The sequence below is a fragment of the Leucoraja erinacea genome, chromosome 36, assembly GCF_028641065.1.
Source record: "Leucoraja erinacea ecotype New England chromosome 36, Leri_hhj_1, whole genome shotgun sequence".
NCBI lineage: Eukaryota > Metazoa > Chordata > Chondrichthyes > Rajiformes > Rajidae > Leucoraja > Leucoraja erinaceus.
The window spans coordinates 11,059,729-11,082,951 of record NC_073412.1 but is presented as its reverse complement, the minus strand read 5'-3'; the positions used below and the strand labels follow the sequence as shown (position 1 = coordinate 11,082,951).

Genomic DNA, 23,223 nt, shown 5'->3' with positions numbered 1-23,223 from the left:
GAGGAGATATGAAACACACACGAACATTACACACACAAATACATACACATCCAAGATCAGAGTTTTATAAGTATACTAAACCAAGTGGGACCAATTGAGTTCCTTCCCCCCAACCCGCGATTGCGGGGGGGGGGGGGGGACCTGCGGCGTCATACACACACACTAACCACCCCACACGGGGGTAGGGGATGAAATGGAAAGGGAGGGGGAGAGAGGGAGGAGGGGCAGAGGGGGGACAGAGAGGAGGGGGAAGAAGGGGGAGGGAAGGGGGGAGGGGAGAGAGAGTTGAGGAGAGAGGGAGGGGAGGGGGGAGAGGAGGAGGGGAGCCGAGCAGATTGTGGGCGAGTGGGCTGCGGGGCCCAAGGTGAGCGGGCGGCGGAGACTGGAGGGAGGCCGCGGGCGGGCGCGATCTGAGGACGGTCAAAAGCAGCGGAGGGCCGGCTGATCGTGGCTTCCGCGAGGGTAAGCCCACCCACCCGTGAGACAGACAATCGGGCGGGGGAGACGGAGAGGAGGTCCAAGATTGCCAGGTGGGATTGAGATCACCAGCGAGGAAAAGGCATCACGATTCCCCGTGTCCCTGCGATCGAGGGAGTAATCGCCGGTCTCCAAAGACGGCCTCTCCCAGGGCCACCTTCCCACCACGCTGCCCCGCACACTCACGCCACCGCCATGTTCTAGAACTTCAAGGAACCCAGCGGAGCGTGCAGCACGACCTGAGCAGCAGTTTAAAAACGCTAAGTGACAAATTTAAAGAAGTAAAAGTTAAGAAGCCAAGAAGTAAAGAAGGCAGAACAGGGGTGATGTCACTCACTGCATGAGCAGAGGCAGGCAGGCAGATCCATTTTGACGTTATCAACAAGACCATCTCGTTTATTTTCGGATGTGTGAACATTTTCATAAATAACTCGAGAAATAATGCATGACATTTTCAGATAAGGCAATTTTTGACATCATAGCATAAATCTCTATCGGAATTTGTTAAAATGTCACCGTAGCTGTCATGTTTTCGAGGAGATGTGAAATGCACACGAACATCACACATACAAATATACACACATCCAAGATCAGAGTTTTATGTAGAGAGATGCTTGGCTCTACCTGTCCCTTGAGGTGGAGAGAGGGATCGAAAAATGAAAGAGAAGAATCCAAAATTGACCATGTAAATATGAAAGTTGGCAGTGACAGAAATAAAGTTTAGTTTTTGATTTCGTTTTTGTTGTGTCCTTTACGAAATCCTGATCTGTTATTTGCAACGAATCATAATTCTTTGTCATCCTCTAACTTCCCCGTTAACAACCCATTGCCCTCGGCGTCATTGACCTGTCCTTCCACAGACATTCCACTTGTCCTATCCATTTCTCCGTAATCTTATCTGCAACTTGTTTCTCTTTGCCCTAGTTCTGGCAAAGGGTCTTTATTTGGAAATAATTTATCTTTCCACATGTGCACGTGATATTTTAAGTACTGGGGGGCCCCAGGGCCTGATGGGTTCAATCCCGGGTTATTGAAAGAGGCAGGAAACATATTGAAATATACCACTCAGTATTTCTTTCAGAGATAAAATTCAGAATGACTGGATGCCACAACTCCAATTGGGTCTGTGCTAACAGGGGATGGGACTTGTTTCTAGGATCAAGGATTGGCAGTGCTTGAATGGAAGTAGTGGTTGGATGAGTTAAGGAAGCAGTGACGGGGCCAGGAAAGTGCAGTGGGTGGGATGATTGGAGAGATTGTGCTTTTATAGTTTTCTTTTGGTTTACGGAACAGTTTAATACTATGACTGATTAAAAGTAGAATGCCAAAATGGTGATTGGATCTATTATCTTTGTCACAAAATGTTACCAGTTATTAATTAGAAATCAATGTGGTAATCTAGCTATCTTGTATTGTCAAATAGCCATAGCTAACATATTGAAAGTGAAATATTTATTCTCATTTGCTTTTCATTACTTTGCATTAAAATTAAGTGTTTCCATTTCAACAGATTCACGTGCTGGAATTTGCTACTCCAGTCTGGTTAATGGACGTTGTGCAAATGAACTTCCAAGACCATATACCAAATTGCAGTGTTGTTGTGACAGTGGTCGCTGTTGGTCATCTGGTAGGATTCCGGAAATGTGTCCAATGCGTGGAACTGGTAAGGCTTGTTTTATATTTTTTCATAATTTTTGTACTTAATTATGCAAATTATTAATTTGTAACAAACTTTACTGTTTCATTGACCACTGAAACTATCTGTTCTTAGAGCTTTTAAAACTGGGTAAGGTATGATAACCTGATGTTATCCACCTAACCAAGGGGGGAACTGGGTGGGAGTTTAGTTGATCGACAGGTAGCAATCCCCAGGAAAGTTAAAACAACGTAAATCATGGATGACTGGGATTGCTTGTCCCCTGAGCATCAGTTCAGTTTCAGTTTAGTTTATTGTCACGTGTACCGAGGTACAGGTAAAACCAGCAAAGTCCGATCAAGGATAGTCCGAGAGTCACCAAAGAGGTAAATAATAATTAAACACTGCTCTCTGATTGTGGTCGGATGATTCAGTTGCCCGATAACAGCTGGGAAGAAACTGTCTCCAAATCTGGAGGTGTGCGTTTTCATAGTTGATGTACCTTTTGCCTGATGGGAGAGGGGAGAAGGGGGAGTGGACAGGGTGCAACTTGTCCTTGATTATGCTGTTGGCCACATATTGCTGATGTGGCTTGCATTACTTTAACTAGAAGCAGGCACCAGGCTCTTTCCCAATGTTGCATCTGGAAGAGAAGACTGGAAATTGTGACTTTCCAGTAACTGTAACTTGTGACTGGAAAGACTTTGGAAATTGTGAAAGCTGGGATGTTGCTGGAGATCGGGAGAAGGTGAAGATATTATATATCATGAGCATGGAGCAAATGTGAAATCCAGAGGGCTGAGGAGACCAGAATGTCACCCCTCACATGACATAATTGTGTTTGCAGCATGTTCAGCAAGCTGGGTATGCCAATCCATCATCCAGATTGTCTGAATCCCTGATAGCAGAGACTATCAATCAACAAATTTCTCGCTTGCAAGTCACTAAGTAGATCATTGCGGCAGTGAGGTTTCTGAATAAGCATAGGGTAAGACAGAAGATTTAACCAGCTCCTGATTTGAAAAGGCTATATGTAAACTCGATTGCTTTCAAAGATCTGGATCATGAGGATGGAGATGAAACAGGATAAAGACTTTCCAACAATCTTGCGGACAAAAGTTCCCTATATATCTTGAAATACATTCAGATGTTTTTAAGATTGAGGAACAATATCACATACTTTATATTATAAAATACATTAATAAATACATACTTATTACAGATCTAAATTTAGTGATTCTGGTGCAAAGTGTACATTTGCAGGCCAAGTACTGTGGACAGAATACAATGTACAATGTTGTACATTTAATTGTAATTGAAGAAGAATCAAGGACACTTTGCCATCCAGTTAAGCTGGAAGCAGCTCCATCACTTTTGGTCACTGATGAAGCTCAGTAATGAAGCAGATAATCACTGATAGTAAATTACACCTCAGATATATATAGGGCAGGGCAAACACCTGTTTCTGTTCCTGTCCCAAGAAGCAAATCAATTGAGAGGAACCACAATGGAATTGAGCTGCAAACTTCATATTGTATGAGGGCCAAAATGCGATTTTGCTCCAAATATAAACTGCTGGAGCATCTCAGCAGGCCAGGCAGTATCTGTGGGGGAAATGGATAGGCAGCATCACTGCCTGACTCACCAAGTTGCTCCAGCACTTTGTGTTTTGCTCAAGATTCCAGCATCTGTTGTTCCATGTGTATATCATTTTACTCCTCTGGAATTACAGCATTTCTATAAGCCTTAATTACAATAGATAAACAAAGCTTTATGCTCCAATGCAAATTACATTCTCCATTCCCCTATTTCTCCCCTGTATATAGAGTACCATGTTTACATATCTGTTATGATGCTGCAAGTAAGAATTTCTTTGTTCCATTTTGAGACAAATGTCAATAAAAACACTCATGACACTTGCCTCTTGATATCCTGTGAGTCACAGGGATTAATATATCACAGTTGGGAAGCAATGATTGAATGATACAATTGTAGATTTCTCCTGGCTTAGTTTAGCAATGATTTAATTGTAATTAATTGGAAAGATTTAAAACTGAAAGAATATCCCTAGTGCTTAAGTCTCATGTCGCTACACAAAATTTTCTCAGTCGAGAACAGACTGAAATAAAGCAGAAATAAATATTCTTCCATAAGAAATGTCAACATCAATTTTAGTTTACAATGGTCATAGTAGTATTCCTTGATTGTACTGTTGTAATAATAACATATTTGTATATTCAAGAATTTTTTAAATAATCAATTTCAAGTGAAAAAAAATGCTCCTTTCTGTTATTCATGTAAATATAATGACATATACATTTGCCTGTATACTTTCAGAAGAATATGTTAAACTGTGCTTGGATATAACTTGGAATGGTCGTGGAACGGAATTTGTGCCTGATGGTGGACCTATCGGACCTGTCGGACCCCGCAGGCCTAATGGGCCCTCAATCGACCACGTGCCACGTAATGGACAACCACATGGTGGACCTGATACACATCCCTTGCCTTTTCGACCACTGGGTCCTTTCAGTAAGCTATTATTACTATTATTATCATTAAGACTATTCAACATTGTTTTGCGATAAGTCACTTCATTTAAAATGTTCTAACATTTCTATTGCAGGTTCTTTGAATGTTACTGATATCTGTCAGACTGGAAATCTCTGCTTCCATGGACGTTGCATTTCCCTTCCTGGACCCAGTTATCGTTGCGAGTGCTATATAGGCTATAAACTTGATTCAAGAAGAGAATGCATTGGTATGATTTGAATAACTGTTGGATATGTTGATGTTAATCTCTGTGTGTTGCTGACAATTTTTAATCAACTCTTTTTAGTCTGAAATGTGCTTACGCAAGGTTTGATGTAGGTTGGTACAATTTTAGACGTTATCACAACTGAACTATAATGTTGATGTTCTGTCACATTTTTGTTTTAAACAGATGTAGATGAGTGTATAAGCAATCCCTGTATGCACGGGGACTGTGTGAACACACAAGGCTCTTACTTCTGCCGTTGTCATACTGGCTTTCAGAGCACTGCAACTAAAATTACTTGTATGGGTATGTTATACTTTACACAATTAATAATAATTTTTAAAGCTGAACTTGCAATACTTGTTTTATTTTGAAAGATACTGATATTTTCCAAAATATCATGCATGACTGTTATGAAGTATAATTTACAAAAACAAACAAATTGACCCAACTGGCCTGCAAAAACGTTTTGTGTACTACATTAGCTTTCCCACAATTTTCCTGATCTAACACTTTATGTCCTATATTTTGTTCTCCCTCATATTTTTGTCTAGCTTCCCTCGAACTGAACTGTACTATTCTTCTCAACCATTCTGTCTAATAGGTTGCTGGATGAGCACTTGAAATGACTTTGCATTCAATGTCAAATGCTGAGAACTTCATAGAGAAATTTGTTTAAGTTACTTTTTGAGCTAGTGTGCATGTGACATTCTAAATGCTCTCCTCCTATGCCATGAATTCCAGCTAGCAAATAAAATTCCAAACACTTTTGCTGAAAGGTTTCTCCTAAATTCCATTTTACTTTATCATGAGGTATTTTGAGTACACTCCCAGAGATTTGAATTTCTGCTTGAATCTGTGGGGTGAATTATGTCCCGGACAGCTGCGCGGGCCCGATCCTCTGAACAACTGCGCTGCTGACCAGAGCGCACCCCGGTAGGCGCGCCCCACCCCACAGGCCTCCCAGGGACAGCGAGGACTGTCTGGGCTGAAGGAGCCTTGTCGGCAGCGTGAGCCTCCTCGACCTAGGCAGCGGTGGGGCCTCAGCGGGAGCCTTGGCAGTGGTGGAGCCCCACGATAGACTCACGGTCAATAAGTGTGGGGAGGGAACAAAATGGGGGCCTGGCGTGGCGGTACCGCCATGATGAACAATAGAGGACCCGACGTGGGGGGACCACCGTGAAGAACAATGGAGAACCTGGCATATGGGGACCACCGTGAGGGATAGTGGGAGTACAAAGGGGGACCTGGTGTGGGGAGGGGGGGGGGGGGGGGGGGGGGGCACTCTAGTTTAAGAATCCTCTGCCCAGGGTATAAGCCAGCGTTTGTTTGTTCGTTCCGGTTAAGGCACTGTGCACACTGCAGCCAGCCAACAGTTGCTTGTCTTTTTCTTTCTTTTTTTCACTTTTAATTTAATTTTAATCTCAAGTTTTTGTGTACCTTGTACCGCAAGGCTCGGTGCAGGGACTGCAGCTATTTACAATAGATGCTGCTGCATCCGCTGAGTTTCTTCAGTACTTTTGTCTACCAGCAGCTATTTACAATATACATCAATGATTTGGATGAAGGGATTCAAAGTAACATTAACAAATTTGCAGATGACACAAAGCTGGGTGGCGGTGTGAACTGTGAGGAGGATGCTATGGGAATACAGGGTGACTTGGACAGGTTGGGGGAGTGGGCAGATGAAGATTAATGCGGATAAATGTGAGGTTATCCATTTTGGTAGCAAAAACAGGAAGGCAGATTACTATCTAAATGGTGTCAAGTTGGGAAAAGGGGAAGTACAATGGGATCTGGGCGTCCTTGTACATCAGTCTATGAAAGTAACCATGCAGGTAAAGCAGGCAGTGAAGAAAGCGAATGGCATGTTGGCCTGTATAACAAGAGGAATCAAATATAGGAGCAAAGAGGTCCTTCTGCAGTTGTACAGAGCCCTAATGAGACCACACCTGGAGTATTGTGTGCAGTTTTGGTCCCCTAATTTGAGGAAGGACATTCCTGCTATTGAGGAAGTGCAGCGTAGGTTTACAAGGTTAATTCCCGGAATGGCGGGACTGTCTTTTGCTGAGAGAATGGAGCAGCTGGGCTTGTACACTCTGGAGTTTAGAAGGATGAGAGGGGTTCTGATTGAAACATATAAGATTGTTAAGGGCTTGGACACGCTAGAGGCAGGAAACATGTTCCCGATGTTGGGGGAGTCCAGAACCAGGGGCCACAGTTTAAGAATAAGGAGTAAGCCAATTAGAACGGAGATGAGGAAACACTTTCTCACAGAGAGTGGTGAGTCTGTGGAATTCTCTGCCTCAGAGGGCGGTGGAGGCAGGTTCTCTGGATGCTTTCAAGAGAGAGCTAGATTGGGCTCTTAAAAATAGTGGAGTCAGGGAATATGGGAAGAAGGCAGGAACGGGGTACTGATTGGGGATGATCAGCCATGTTCGCATTGAATGGCGGTGCTGGCTCGTAGGGCCGAATGGCCTACTCCTGCACCTATTGTCTATTGTGTGTTGTGACTGTTGGCAGAACAATTTCCCTCTGGGGATGAATAAAGTTCTATCGTATCCCTTAACCAGCAGTAATTTTAACTGGTTATACTTTAATGTGGATCCTGGATTGAATTAAGCTGATCAGGTTTAGATCTAGATGGCAAGGACATCCAATGGGTTATTTTTTTCTGGATTTTTGTACATGCCCCAATCGCTATCAAAGATGCTGAAATGGAGGTGGACAAATTTCTGGGTTTCAAAATCACCAATAACTTGTCCTATTCTGATCATATTGATGCCACGGCCAATACAATTGCACCAACATCTCTACTTCCTCAGAAGACTAAGAAAATTCTACAATGACTCTTACCAACTTTTACACATGCAGCATGGGAAGCACCTTTCAGGATGCATCACAACTTGGTTTATCAACTGCCTTGCCCATGACTATAAGAGAAGTGGCCAACATAAACAAGGATCACTTACACCGTGGTCATTTCCTCTTTCCTCTCCCATCAGATAGAAGATACCAAAGCTTGAAACCACATTCCACCAAATTCCAAAACAGCTCGTTCCCTGGTGTTTTTCTGATTACTGAATGAAAATGGCTGGATAGATTCAAGTGTTCACAGATACCTGGGTGTCCTTCTATCAGAATTGCAAGATGTTATTATGCAGATATAACAAACAGTTAGAATGGTGAGTGATAAGTTGACCTATTGCAATAGGATTTGTGTATCAGAGTAGAGATATCTTGCTTCACTTGTATTGGACACTTGGTGAGATTGCATGTGGAATGTTGTGCATTGGTCTAGTTTTCCATATTTGAGAAATATACCTATGGTAGAAGGAATTCAACTGAAGCTCACCAGATTAATTCCTGGGTCTATGTCATATGAGAAAAGGTTAATCAATGCCGTCTTAACTTTATAAGAATGAAAAGTACTGAAACATGTACAGTGCCCTCCATAATGTTTGGGACAAAGATCCATGATTCATTTATTTGCCTCTGTACTGCACAATTTGAGATTTGTAATAGAAAAATAATCACATGTGGTTAAGGTGCACATTGTCAGATTTTAATAAAGGCCATTTTTATACATTTTGGTTTCACCATGCAGAAATTACATCAGTATTTATATATAGTCTGTTTAAGAAAGAACTGCAGATGCTGGTAAAATCGAAGGTAGACACAAAATGTTGGAGAAACTCAGCGGTTGAGGCAGAATTTACGGAGAGAAGGAATTGGCAACGTTTCGGGTCGAGACCCTTCTTCAGACTGATGAAGTCTCCCCATTTCAGGACACCACAATGTTTGGGACATAGCAATGTCATGTGAATGAAAGTAATCATGTATAGTATTTTGTTGCATATCCTTTGCATGCAATGACGGCTTGAAGTCTGCTATTCATGGACATCACCAGTTGCTGGGTGTCTTCTCTGGTAGTGCTCTGCCAGGCCTGTATTGCAGCTATCTTTAACTTATGCTTGTTTTGGGAGCTAGTCAATTTTCTCTTTAGCATACAAAAGGCATGCTCAATTGGGTTCAGATTGGGTGATTGACGACCACTCAAGAATTGACCATTTTTTAGCTTTGGAAAAACTCCTTTGTTGCTTTAGCAGTATGTTTGGGATCATTTGCTTGCTGTAGAATTAAACGCCGGCCAATTAGTTTTGAGACATTTGTTTGAACTTGAGCAGATAGGATGTGGCGATACACATCAGAATTCATTATGCTACTAACATCAATGGTTGCACAATCAATGAAGATAAGTGAGCCAGTACCTTCAGTAGCCATACATGCCCAGGCCATAACACCCCCACCACTGTGTTTCACAAATGAGGTGGTATGCTTTGGATCTTGGGCTGTTCCTTCTCTCCTTCATACTTTACTGTTGCCATCACACTGATATAAGTTATTCTTCATCTCATCTGTCCACAAGACCTTTTTTCCAGAACTGTGGTTGCTCTTTTAAGTACATCTTAGCAAACTGTAACATGGCCATCTTTTTTTTGCGACTAACCAGTGGTTTGCATCTTACAATGTAGCCTCTGTATTTCTGTCCATGAAGTCTTCTGTGGACTGTGGTCATTGACAAATCCACACCTGACTCCTGAAGAGTGTTTCTGATCTGTCAGACAGGTGTTTGGGGATTTTTCTTTATTATAGAGGGAATTATTCTGCCATCAGCTGTGGAGGTCTTCCTTGGCCTGCCAGTCCCTTTGTGATTAGTAAGCTCACCAGTGCTCTGTTTCTTCTTAATGATATTCCAAACAGTTGATTTTAGTAAGCAAAAGGTTTGGCTGATGTCTCTAACAGTTTTATTCTTGTTTCTCTGTCTCATAATGGCTTTCTTGACTTTCATTGGCACAACTTTGGTACTTATGTTGATAAACAGCAATAACAAATTTCAACGGTGATGGAAAGACTGGAGGAAAGACTTGGTACTGATAGCTCTCTTATACCTGCATTTAGGAAGCAATTAAACACTCCTGAGAAATTACAAACACCTGTGAAGCCATGTGTCCCAAACATTATGGTGCCCTGAAATGCGGGGGACTATGTATAAACACAGCTGTAATTTCTACCTGGTGAATCCAAAATGTATAAAAATGGCCTTTAATAAAATCTTACAATGTGCACCTTAACCACATTTGATTTTTTCTATTACAAATATCAAGTTGGGAGTACAGAGGCAAGTAAATAAATGATGAATAACTGGGCAGTAGTTATTGAAACAGGTCACTTTATTTTTCTTGGGACTGGAATCGTGGAGGTTTCCTTGAAGCAGATTGGGCAGTAAATTGTGAAAATGAGAGGTGGACGATATTGGCCAATACTATGGCTAGTTAATTGATGCAATATTTTAAAACTCGTCAACGATTCATCGGGGTGGTCGCTTTCCGAAAGTTTACCTTCATGAAAGCTGATCTGACTACTGCCACCAAGATGTATAGAACAGAACCAGAAGGGGATGGGGTGCACACATTGGTGGAACTTTGTTTACCTGTTAAAAGCTAGAGTAAAGGCATTGAGCTCAGCCAGGAGAGATGCATCTTTGCATAGATCACTCCTATTTTCAGTTTGTAGTCTTTGATAATATTCAACCCCTGCTACTGTCACCAAGCATCTGCTTGATTGAATTGAGCTTGTAGTTTGTTCGGAAATTCTCTCATGGCATCCCTGATAGCCTTACAGATATCATACTTAACCTTCTCGTACAGTACAGGGTCATCTCTTTTGAAAGCATCGGATCGGGAGTTGAGTAGAGTTTGAATCTCCCTGTTCAAGTAATGTATCTGGTTAGGGTAGACTCTAATTGGCTTTGTTGGAATAGTCATCAACACATTTCTTGATGCAAATGGCTGGATAAGGTGGTCTTGAACATGGTCCAGTCTACCAATTCAAGGCAGTCAAATGTAGACTATTAGCCTCCACAGACCACTGCTGTATTATTTTCTGCATTGGTGCTTCGGATTCAGTCTCCATAAGCTAGCAGGAACGGCACCAATAGATGCTGGCTGAAATGAGGGCAAGGGATGATGTGATAGGTGTACTTGATAACAGTGAGGCATAGTTTTAAGGTAAGAGATAGGAGAGTTACAAGGGATCTTAGGGAAACATTTTTTAAGTAAAGCGGTTGATATCTGGAACGTGCTGCCATAGAAGGCAGTGGGATCGGATACAATTACGATGTTTAGGACATTTAAATAAACATTTCAAAGAAGGATACTGTCCTTTAACAGACAAATGGAATTAGTGTTGATGTGTTAAAAAACTCGGCATGCATGTTGTGGGCTGAAGGGCCCACTCTGTACTGTACAACTCTGACTTCTCCTATAATCGAATCTCACAAAACCTACAGCAACATTTTCAGCATGATCGTTTCTATTGTTACGCTGTTTATAAAGCCTGTGACCTGTATGCTTTTTAGCAACTTTATCAATTTGCCTTGCCAGATTTGTTTAAAATGAATAATCTATTTATTTATCCACAGTTCACAAAATTGCATCATTTATGAATGAGTGATTTTGCCCATTTCAACATCCTATTTTACCTTAAATCCAACAACTGTCCACATCTTATCCACTACATTTTTGATGTTTCATATTATTTGCAAATTTTATAATCATGCCTCCCACCTAGATCTATCGTGCTTTTACCCGTTGAAACATAAATTTGGAAATGTTGGACTTGAGAGCATGAACATAACTTTCAAATGAATTGGGTACCAATGGTACGAAAAGACACAAGAATTATTCAAGGATAGTCGGCATGGCATTGTTTGGGAGTACTCCTGCCGGATTAATTTGTATTTTACAAAGTAGCTAAATTTACTTTATGTGGATTTCAATAACGCCATTGACTAGGTTGTCAAATTTGATGTCATATTTATAATAATTTGGTTAGCATCCATTCCAAACTCCAAGTTAAATATTTTTAAAACATTGGTTACATGATAAATCTGTGTATGGCAATAGCTGAGATTATATGTAACATAATTTTCTAGTTGCTTAAAAGCAGTCCTATATAAAATTCAGAACGATGTTTGTTTCTGTGATTCAAATCGATGGATTCTGTTGTTTTTGCAGATATTGATGAATGTGTTCAGAATGGTCAGATATGTAACCACGGTCGTTGTGTGAATACAGAAGGCAGTTTCCACTGTATTTGTAATGCTGGATTTCAACTCACGTCAGATGGGAAAAATTGCATGGGTAGGTAGCGTAGAAATATGCAACAAATATAAATAAAAATATATAATATTTGAATTTTATGATGAATTTTGTTTAGATTTTTGTAAACGTATTTTTTTTTTAGTGAGCAAATTAATATGTTTTATATGAATACCTGTTAAAAATGTAATCTCAATTTAAGATATTAATAATCATGTTACGTTTCAGTATTACAGCATGTTTACCACATGGAAAAAGGCTTTTCGCTCATTTGAGTCCATACAATGTAAACAAAATCTTGCCCTCGTGACAATGCAAATCCCCCTCTCCCGTTTAAAATATTTATCTAGTTCATTTTTGAACATTATATTTGAATCTGCCCCCACAATTCCTTACAGCAGCACATTCCAAACTCTAATCATTTGCTGAGTGGAAAAAGAAAAATATCATGTCATTTTTAATTATTTTCCCAATCATTGTATTTTTGTTCCCCTGAGTCTTGACCCTGTCGCTGCTGGGGATAATTTCCCACTAACTTCTCTGTCTTGGCCTTTCCTGATACCAAATACCTCTGTGATATTTCCTTACAACCTCCTGTTGCAAGGAGAATGACAGAACTCCCCCAATCTATCCAAATAAATAAAGTACTTCTTCCTGGAGTTATTGTCACTGCAGGATGTTTTGCAGAAGCTTCACTTCTTCCTTGCATTTAGGCCTTCCACCAACATTCATTTGGTTAAAACCAATCTCCCATTGAAAAACCTTTCCTTCAACTCCATTTGCTCTCTCCATGTCAAAGGTGAACAATTCACTTCGTGAACAAATATTTAATCACTTTTGCTGCCAATTTCTACCTTTTCTCATCTTCAGATGGTCCACCTCTGAGCCTTTCCTTTCTGGATCACTGAATCTCCATCTGACAGGGTCAGATAGTGTCAAACATCCATTATAAGCCTAAGGACTCACACAGCTATCTGTACTATACTTCCTCACAACACTTTCCAGCAAGAATTCCATCCCATTTCTCCAGTTTATCTGACTCCATCATTTTTTTCCGTGGTAAGACTTTCCCCATAAGTGCCTATGAAATATCATCTTTCCTGCAAAATCAAGGCTTCAACCCAGCTATGATGACAGACCCGTGATCATATCTTTTCTATTTCTGATATACGTCTCACCCCCTTCTCCCATGAACAATGCAGGATAGCGTTCCGCTGGTTCTCACTTTCTATCTCAGCATCCTAGGCATGTACCAGATCATCCTTCGCAATTTCTATCAGCTCCTACAAAATCCCACAACCAGACGGCTTTTCCCTACCCTTATCAACATTTTGTTCACTTTGTGACTGCCTAGTCTGCTCCTCTGTCTTAACAAACTTCAAAAAACGAAACACTTGTTCTTCCACCTCTTCAGTTCTCATCATCCAATGACACAAACCATCCTTTCAAGTGAATCAGTGTTCATTTGCACTTTCAATCCAGTATACTCTTTCGGTGCTCATGATGTGTTGTCTTCAACATTGAAGAAACCAAATGCAGAGCAGATGACTGCGGCTCGGAGGAAACACCTTGTCGGAAATATTAATTCTCCACTTTATAATGATTTTGTTCCTTTGATTGTGTTTGACTCTCTAACTGCCCTCATTGTGTTAGCATTTGTTCTTACTTTTCTATTTCTCACTGCTCCCATTATATGATCAACAGCTTGATCTCTTCATGACAATCCTACTCTCACTCAATCAGAAAGATATGATTTGTTCTTTCTAACCTTTCTGCACTCTCCCGCTGAAAACTAACCATTTTCTCTCTTTAAATTTAACCCTTGTTCTCTTTACAAAGATGCTGCCAAACCTGTTACTAGTACTTTGATTTTATTTCAGATTTCCGACATCAGCAATTTAAAATGTTTTCTTTGTTCTAGCATTCATAAAAGTCAAGATTCCGTCAGCGTTTTACCCACGTTGTCAAATTACGTTAACACTTTCAACAACGATGAACAAATACCTACAAATCTCTCTCCTTTTATATCTTTTAGAATTTTATGCACGGGTTTATATTGCCTTTTTTAATACTTACTGCCAAAAATATTGCATTTCCGTGATTTAAATTTTATCTGTCACCTATCCATCCATTTCACCAGTCCATATTTCCTTAAAGTCTATTATCCCATCATGCTTCACTGCATTTGCACGTTTTGTGTCATCTACAAATTGTGACTTTTACACCCAACTACGTCATTAATGTATACCTAGGGCAACAGTATTCCGAGCATTGACCCCCCTCCGTTCAAGAAAGCACCTTTTCTCTACTCTTCTCTGTTTAATGTCACTTCGTAATTTATTATTATTATCTTTTTTAATTGATTCTTGAAGTGGTACTTTAGCAAACTATTTTTGGGAGCTTTATGAACTTTATTGCACTAATCTGTCTGTAACTCTCTGGATAATTATATTTTTAGCTAGGCAAAAATATCCCTAACTGCTCTGTAATTGTTGTCTTTATCTTTATATTTTTCTTTGAACGAGAATGTGAAATATACTTTTTTTCCCAATCAGGTCCTACTGCTCAATCTCCATTCATTTAAAAAATTATATTACAAGGACTTTGCAATTTATTTTCTTACTTACCTCAGAAAACTAGGCTGCATCCCATCAGGATTGGGTGGTTAATTTACTTTAAGGGCAACTAGCCTTTCTCGCTCGTCCTTCTATTAATTTTGAATCTAAATGGAATCTAAGGCTCCATCTCTTTTGCTGAGATTTCAGCAACATTTTATTCCTTGGTGAAGATCGATGTACTAATTTAGTGTCTCAGCTAGGGGCGGCACAGTGGTAAGCTGGTAGTGCGGAGATGGAGGCACAGTGACACAGCTTCTGCCTCACAATGCCAGAGACCCAGGTTCGATCCTGACCTTGGGTGCTGTCTGAATGGAGTTTGCATGCTCTCCCTGTGACCACGTAGATGTTCTCTCGGTTATCCAGTTTCCCCCACATCCCAAAGACCTATGGGTTTGTTGGTTAATTGGCCTTTGTAAAATTGCCCCTAGTGTGTATGGAGTAGATGAGAATGTGGGATAATATTGAACTTTTGTGAATGTGTAATCGATAGCTGGCATGAACTCGGTGAGCTGAAGGGCTTATTTCATGATATATCTATAAACTATGTCCTTTGCCTCCATGTGTAGAATTCCTTTTTGCTCTCTGGTTGACCTAATCTATCTTCTTACAACCCTTTTCCTTTTCATGTAACTATACAATATTTTTGGACTCTGTTTTACTCTCATTTTTTCTCATGCTCTCCCTTTGCCTCTTGTATTTCATTTTTTAAGTACCTTTCTGTAGATCTGCTCTACTTATATGTTAACCAATACTAACACACAAATGCTGCACACCACTATTATCTATAATCCAGTCCGGGTTTTTATCATACCGGCACCATTCAGACTAACGGCTCCTGACACAAGCTGCCAATCGTGATGCAGACACAGTCATGACAACATGCTGTGTAACTTTATTATATGCCAATAAACCTGTTGGATCTTTACTCCATGTATGCGTCAGTTGCTCTACACTTCCCCCGTCCTTTATGTAATCAGCCTGATTCTTGCTTGAGTTAATGATCAGACATTAGTAATATTTTTTTTCCTGCTCAATTCACTCTTCTTTTGGTTCTGCAGGCAAATCTGCTTTAATTTCCTCACTGCTATTTTCATAAGAATGAACCAAGACCATAACTGTTATACCTCCAATTTAAAAGCATTTTAATATTTAATGTTCAAACATGTAGCCATCCAAGCTTTGATTTTAGTTTACTAGCTTTTTCCTTGGAGTGTTCTGCATCTTTTTCCACAGCTATTCCGAACTTTATAATTTTGTGATTGTTTACTAGATGCTCCCCAATGATATAATTGTTAACCATTATGAAATAAATGAACTTTTACAAAATGTTGAAGTTAATAAAGCATGCAGTTTAACATTATATTTCAGACCAGGATGAGTGCTCCCAGAGAAACATGTGCATGAACGGAATGTGTATCAATGAAGATGGTAGCTTCAAGTGCATATGCAAACCCGGCTTTGAGTTGGTATCAAATGGACGGGCATGCATTGGTAAGTTTACTGATTATCCAAATCCAAAATGTTGCTGCTTGTTGGTAGAAATGTTTTCATAAATAGTCAGTATTATACATTGTTAAATGTCGGTTACAATAGCATAGCTCAATTCAGCTGGAGAGCAGTAAGCCTGTGCAGATGGTGGATGGATGATTTTAAATGTCACAGGCACAAATTACATTTTCTTGAACACAGTGAACCCATTTAGTAATATGATTAATGAGTTAATTCCTACCGATTACTTGGGTAATATTCCAAGTTGCTCTATATACAAATATATAATTGGGTGTTTTGCTTCAGTGACTATTTGTCTCTGTCCAATCCGGTAGGTACCAGGTTTTGAATATGTGAGCAAGTATTTTCATACCTGACCCTGGCCACAGATTGTAGCAGCTGATGCACAAATTATAGACAGAAAAGACTGCAGATTCTAGAATCTGGAGATTAAAAAAAGCTGCTGGAGGAACTCAATGGATTGAGCAACAGCTACAAAAAGAAAAATATTTTCCCTAACCCTGACCAATGAGTTCCTCTAGCATTATATTCTTGATGCATTATATATTTTACTTCTCATTGAGTATAAAATGGGCATGTATGTTTGTTATGGTGGAAAGAACTACTTGGTCATTTTCTGTGGTCGATCTTTATTTTCCAGACATTTGAGGTCAAGGCCCTAGCTAGTTTATTGAAATCCTCATAAGGGACTTGGGCAAAGCATGTTGATCAGTGCAAAGTACTTACTCTCTAAATTACTCAGTGATAAATTGACGATGGCTTAAACTCTCCCCTTTAACCATATTTATGTAATAAATTTATCTTGTATCAATATTGTTTTGGAGTTTAAAATTCGGCAAGGTCATTACATTTTCAGCAATAAAAACAGAGCAGTGGTCTCCCATTTTTGCACTAGGCATACAATTTGGTCTGAAGTTATGGGTTGGGATTCCACAATTTACTGCCTCAGAATGATTACCACACATTGACTTGACATCCCTCATCATCTTGCATCACTTTTCAGCTCATTAGCATCAATCACGGTGCCAAACCCGAAATGAGTTAACCACTGGGTGCAGTGGTTTACACATACTTTTTGAGCTAATACACTGCAGCCGACCAATTTTTCAGATTTGGTACTTAAGTATATTAAATCTCATACTTGATGTCCAGCCTCAAAAGATAATCTAAGACAATTGCTTATTAACACAATTCTTGTTTAAAAGATTATTTAGGTTGTGTGGCATATTTGCTTCACTGCTTTAGGAACAATGGTTTCAGTAAGCTTCTTGTATGTATATGTCTCAGAACTATTTTTTTAATTACATCCAGCTACTTCTTGAGTGTTGCCTAAGCAATAGCTTGAAAACATTTCTGAAAGGACAGAAAGTAGTGCACGTGATATGTGTTGTGTACTTTTATGCAAGAATCTTTTTGGACCAAGATTCTTAATTATTCCTGTGATAAATGCTGTGACCATCCAAAAAATTATGGAATCATGCAGGAAGGAAACAGGCGCAACGTCCATAATCACCAGTGGACACCTTTCAATATGCCACTCTGCGCTTGATCCACAGTCTTCTGAAACCTATATCCTTTATATTTTTGTACACCTCAGTCATCTCCCCTCTAAATCTCCTACTCTAGGGAGCAAAGACCTAGCTTCTTCAGTCCCTCCTCGTAACTGAACTGCTCAATCCCAGGCAACATCTTGGTGAATCCTCCCTGCCCCCACTCCAGTACTATCACGTCCTTCCTATACCTCTGTGAGGAGAACTTCATGCAGTACTCCATCTGAGGTCTGACCAAGATTTTACAACAATGAAGCATAACCACCCTAATTCTGTATTTAATGCCCTGACAAATGATGGGCCAGTATCCTATATGCCTCCCTAACCAACTATGTTATCTACCTATATTGCCACCTTAATAGATCTGTGTTCTACTCCAAGGTCCATCTGCTCCTTAATATTCCAAGACCCAACCATTCATGATGCATATCGTAGCCTCATAACTGCTCTTAAAATGCATCACCTTACATGTGTTTGGATTAAACTCCATCAACCCATTTCACTGAAACAATATGTCTCTTCAGCGTCAGACTATCTTTCATACTATCAACAACTTTACCAATCTTCATCTCATCCATGTGCTTACTGACCTTGCTTCCCACATTCGCATCCAAGTAATTCTCCTAAATTACAAACAAGTGTCCCAACACCTATCTTTGTGGGACACCATTAGTTATGGACATCCAATCACAAAAACAACCTTCCACCATCACCCTCCGTTTCCTATTGCCAAACCAATATTTAATCCAGTCCTGGATCTCATCAGTCTTAACCTTGTGATCCCATAGGTCCTAACCACTCCTGATCCAGTCTCCCATGTGGGGCCTTGTCAAAGGTTTTGTAAGAGACCTTGTAAGTCCGAACTAATGCCATGCCCTCATTGATATTTTTTTTCTCATTTTCAAAGAATCCAATCATATTAATCAAGTAGGATCTGCCCTTGATGAAACTATGTTGGTTGTCTCTAACTAATTCCTGCCTTTCCAAGTGATCACTGAATTATTTGAAGATGTAACTAGGATAATGGACAAGGGTGAGCCAGTGGATGTAGTGTACCTGGACTTTCAGAAACCATTTGATAAGGTCCCACATAGGAAGATTAATGATTTTTATATGAAAGGGATTAAAAGTAAACATTAGCAAATGACAGGATGCAGGATGCTAATGATGATGCCAGGGTGAATTGGATAGTTGGGTGAGGTGGGCAGATAGTGGACAAAATTAGAGCACATGGTATTGAGGGTAGGGTATTGACGTATAGAAAATTGGTTCGCAGACAGGAAACAAAAACAAATCCCTTTCAGAATGGCAGGCAGTGACAAGTTCGGTACCGCATTGCTCGGTGGTGGGAGCGCAGTTATTTACAATATACATTAATGATTTATATGAAGGGATTAAAAGTAACATTAGCAAATTTGCAGATGACACAAAGCTAGGTGGCAGTGTGAACTGTGAGGAGGATGCTATGATGATGCAGGGTGAATTGGATAGGTTGGGTGAGTGGGCAGATGCAGTTTAATGTGAATAAATGTGAGGTTATCTACGTTGGTGGCAAAAACAGGAAAGGGGGATGAGGAGGATAGGAAGAGTCTGCAAAAGACTAGATTTGGCATTATCTGAATGGTGTCAAGTTGGGGGATCTAGGGGTATTAGGACAAAAGTTAGTATGGCAGGTGCAGCAAGCACATCAGGAAGCCAATGGAGTTTTGGCCTTTATTGCTAGGGGGATTGAGTATAAAAACAGGTCTTGAGGTCTTGCTGCAGTGTTACACAGTATTAAGTGTACTAGACGGGGCGCGAAGGTTTACAAGATAACTGCTGAGGGGATTGACAATTGGAATACTTAAGAAAGGATGTACTAGCCCTGGAGTCAGTGCACCAGGCGGAAGGTTTACAAGATTAAAAGGGAACAACGAGAAGAATGAAAACGGTAAGATCGTGAGGGGCCTTGGGGGGTGGATGGACACCAGGATGTTCCCAATCCTTGTTCATCAGCCAGGAAAACTTCTGAAAGTAAGCATGCAGGTACAGCAGTCAGTGAAGAAAGAAATGGCATGTTGGCCTTAATAACAGGAGGAGTTGAGCATAGGAGCAAAGAAGACCATCTGCAGTTGTACGGGGCCTTAGTGAGACCACACCTGGAGTATTGTGTGTGCTGTTTTGGTCTCCAAATTTGAGGAAGGACATTCTTGCTACAGGTGCACAACCTTTTATCCGAAAGCCTTGGGACCAGACACTTTTCGTAATTCAGAATTTTTCGGCTTTCGGAATGGAAGATTTTTAGCGTAGATTTTAACGGCTGGCTCAGTGGTAGAGTGCTCAGCTCATATCCGCAAGGTCGGGAGTTTGCGCCTCGATCCCGGCAGTTACTCGATCGCGAGTTTGAGTCTTCAATGTAGTTTTTTCTTGCAGAATAGGAGAGAATAGGGAGGGTTAGGCTGGGATCATTCTCTGCGAGATAATCTTAGTGCGGGAGACAAGTGTAGGAGAGGTGTACTGACTGTGTGGGCAGAACTTTGGAAGTGATTGCCCACCATTCTCAAAAGCCGCTGTGTCTCCCTGTCCCTCCAACTCCAGAGGAATCCGCTGCCCGATGGGCCGCTACGGCGACAAGTGGCAGTTCGCCCACAGCCCGAGCTGCGCCCCCTCATCCGCAACCCGGGTTCCTCTGGAGTTGGAGCAGGGCTGGGCTAGAGTTGTTGCTGGCTGTGAGTCTCTGGGATCTCCGTGCTTGCAGTGGGCCTGGGGGTCGGTGTCCCGATGAGGGGGCGCAGCTCGGGCTGTGGGCGAACTGCCACTTGTCGCTGTAGCGGCCCATCGGGGAGCAGCTTCTGGTGGTCCTGACGTCTCTCAGCTCCTGTCCAGGGGGGTGGCCGGAGACGTCAGGACCAACAAGAACCCGCTCCCCGATGCGCCGCTACAGCGACAAGTGGCAGTTCGCCCACAGCCCGAGCTGCGCCCCCTCATCCGCAACCCCGGGTTCCTCTGGAGTTGGAGCGGGGCTGGGCTAGAGTTGCTGCTGGCTGTGAGTCTCTGGGATCTCCGTGCTTGCAGTCAGTGTCCCGTTGGTCCTGACGTCTCCGGTCACCCCCCTGGAATGGAGCTGAGACTGGGAACTGTACCGCCCTTGCCCACTCCCTCTGCAACTGCAAACAACCCCACAGTTCCCAGTCTCAGCTCCTGTACAGGGGGGTGGCCGGAGACGTCACAGCCCGAGCTGCGCCCCCTCATCCGCAACCTCAAGACCAAGACGCACCTTGCACACCATCAGCTTCGGTCCCTACGGGGAGCGTGTTCCTCTGGAATTGGAGCGGGGCTGGGCTGCTGCTGGCTGTGGGTCTCTGGGTTCTCCGTGCTTGCAGTGGGCCTGGGGGTCGGTGTCCCGTTGGTCCTGACGTCTCCGGTGACTGGCACTGGCTCCGACGTGAAGACAGTGCAAAGCCCCCGTGCCGGTGCAATGGGCGGGGAGCTGGAGAGGGGAGGGAAGGGGTCACACACATGGCCGGGAAGCAGAGGGGTGTAGGTGGGGTGAAACTTAAGGGAGCGACAATTTGCTGCTGCCTGCCCGCTGAGTTAAAAAGTTCTCATGCAAGTCTCACGATACACCGTGGGAACTTTTGAACTCAGCGGGCAGGCAGCAGCAGATTGTCAATTATTAACCCTCCCGCGCAATATACCCTCACCTTCTCTTTTATGAATGGGGATTTAGTTCCCCTTTCTTCGAGGACCGATCGGAGGTTCCGCTGTCACCTCTGCGGGCCGCCCTCGGTGAACGTTTTCAAGGACCTTTCTTCAAGGACTGAAAAAATGTCGCTATTCGGAGGTTTTCGTTATTTGGAACTTCGGATAAAAGGTTGTGCACCTGTATTGAGGGAGTGCAGTGTAGGTTCACAAGGTTAATTCCCAGGATGGCGGGATTGTCATATGTTGATAGAATGGAGCGGCTGGGCTTGTATACTCTGGAATTTAGAAGGATGAGAGGAGATCTTATTGAAACATATAAGATTATTAAGGGTTTGGACATGCTAGAGGCAGTAAACATGTTCCTGATGTTGGGGGAGTCCAGAACCAGGGGCCATAGATTAAGAATAAGGGGTAAGCCATTTAGAACGGAGATGAGGAAAAACCTTTTCACACAGAGGATTGTGAATCTGTGGAATTCTCTGCCTCAGAAGGCAGTGGAGGCCAATTCTCTGGAAGCTTTTAAGAGAGAGTTAGTTAGAGCTCTTAAATATAGCTGAGTCAAGGAATATGGGGAGAAGGCAGGAACGGAGTATTGATTGTGGATGATCAGCCATAATTACAGTGAATGGTGGTGCTGGCTCAACGGGCCGAATGGCCTACTCCTGCACCTTTTGTCTATTATCTCTGACAGGACCCTGCCTTTCCAAATAATCTCAGGTTTTTACAATAAAATTATTCAGTTTTGCAGCAAGTTGCAAATAAAATCAGGTCCATTTTGATACACCATTCAAAATGGGAATAATTAAAAGAAAGAATACCATTATCAGCAGACCTATTAAGGGAAACCGATAAGAAACCTAAAAGAACAAAGTAATACTAAGGGCAGTAGAAGACTGTCAGGCCAATGCTTTTAGTAGTCATAAACAGTGCCACACAGCAACTCCCAACACTCAGGTTGCCAGTAAATCATTTGCGGGTTTGCTAATAGCCTGAAGTGACAGCAAACATACATTTATACATAAGGAGTATTTAGCACATAAGGCAACCTTGGTGAGAGGAATAGAGTAAATGTTTTATATCAGTAATCTTATAATCGAACTGCAAAAGATAGGCAAAGTGAAGAAAATAAAAGACTGCGATTGGATGAAAGGAAGGATACATTAAATGACTAAAGGGATGATAGATCAAAAATGAAGATGGGAAATAAAAAATGGTCTGGATGCTGTTTTAATGGAAGGAAAATATTGTAGATGGTAAAAAAAACATGAAGCTCATTGATAATGCTTATTAACTGAAGTTGTTGAATTATTATATTTACTTTGGTTTAATGACTAACTACTTTTCAACAGACATTGATGAGTGCCACATAACAGGAATTTGCATGAATGGGCGATGTGTCAACACAGACGGCTCCTATAGATGTGAATGTCCTCCTGGCCTGGCCATTGGACTTGATGGGCGAGTCTGCGTTGGTATGTTAATAAATTGAAATATATGCAATGAGTATACTTTTAACAAGGGCTGAAACAACCTAAAAATGTTTGTAATTTCTCAAATCTGTTTTGCACAAATGTACAACATTCTAAAATGTTTGGTATGGTATGGCAACAGTTCTGCGGCTGACAAGAAGGCTCTGCAGAAAGCCATCAATACAGCCCAGAAGATCACCAGCACATACTTACCTGCCCTGGAAGAGATCATAGCTCTCATTACATGCGGAAGGCATCACGCATACTAAAGGATTCATCTCATCCTGCACATCATTTGTTTGCCCTTCTGCCCTCAGGAAAGCGTTACAGGTCAATCAAATCACACACCACAAGATTAA

At 41.5% G+C, this 23,223-nt stretch overlaps 1 protein-coding gene across 1 annotated transcript in view; it reads left to right on the top strand.

Annotated features, from left to right (window-relative positions):
* The window catches only part of LOC129713552 (fibrillin-1-like), a 312,091-nt gene that overhangs the window by 112,095 nt on the left and 176,773 nt on the right, over positions 1 to 23,223 (top strand). The window contains exons 9-15 of the mRNA XM_055662676.1: positions 1,988 to 2,140; positions 4,451 to 4,645; positions 4,740 to 4,874; positions 5,058 to 5,177; positions 11,951 to 12,076; positions 16,021 to 16,143; positions 22,745 to 22,867. Of these exons, the coding sequence (XP_055518651.1) occupies positions 1,988 to 2,140; positions 4,451 to 4,645; positions 4,740 to 4,874; positions 5,058 to 5,177; positions 11,951 to 12,076; positions 16,021 to 16,143; positions 22,745 to 22,867 (975 nt within the window). The remainder of the gene's footprint in view (positions 1 to 1,987; positions 2,141 to 4,450; positions 4,646 to 4,739; positions 4,875 to 5,057; positions 5,178 to 11,950; positions 12,077 to 16,020; positions 16,144 to 22,744; positions 22,868 to 23,223) is intronic.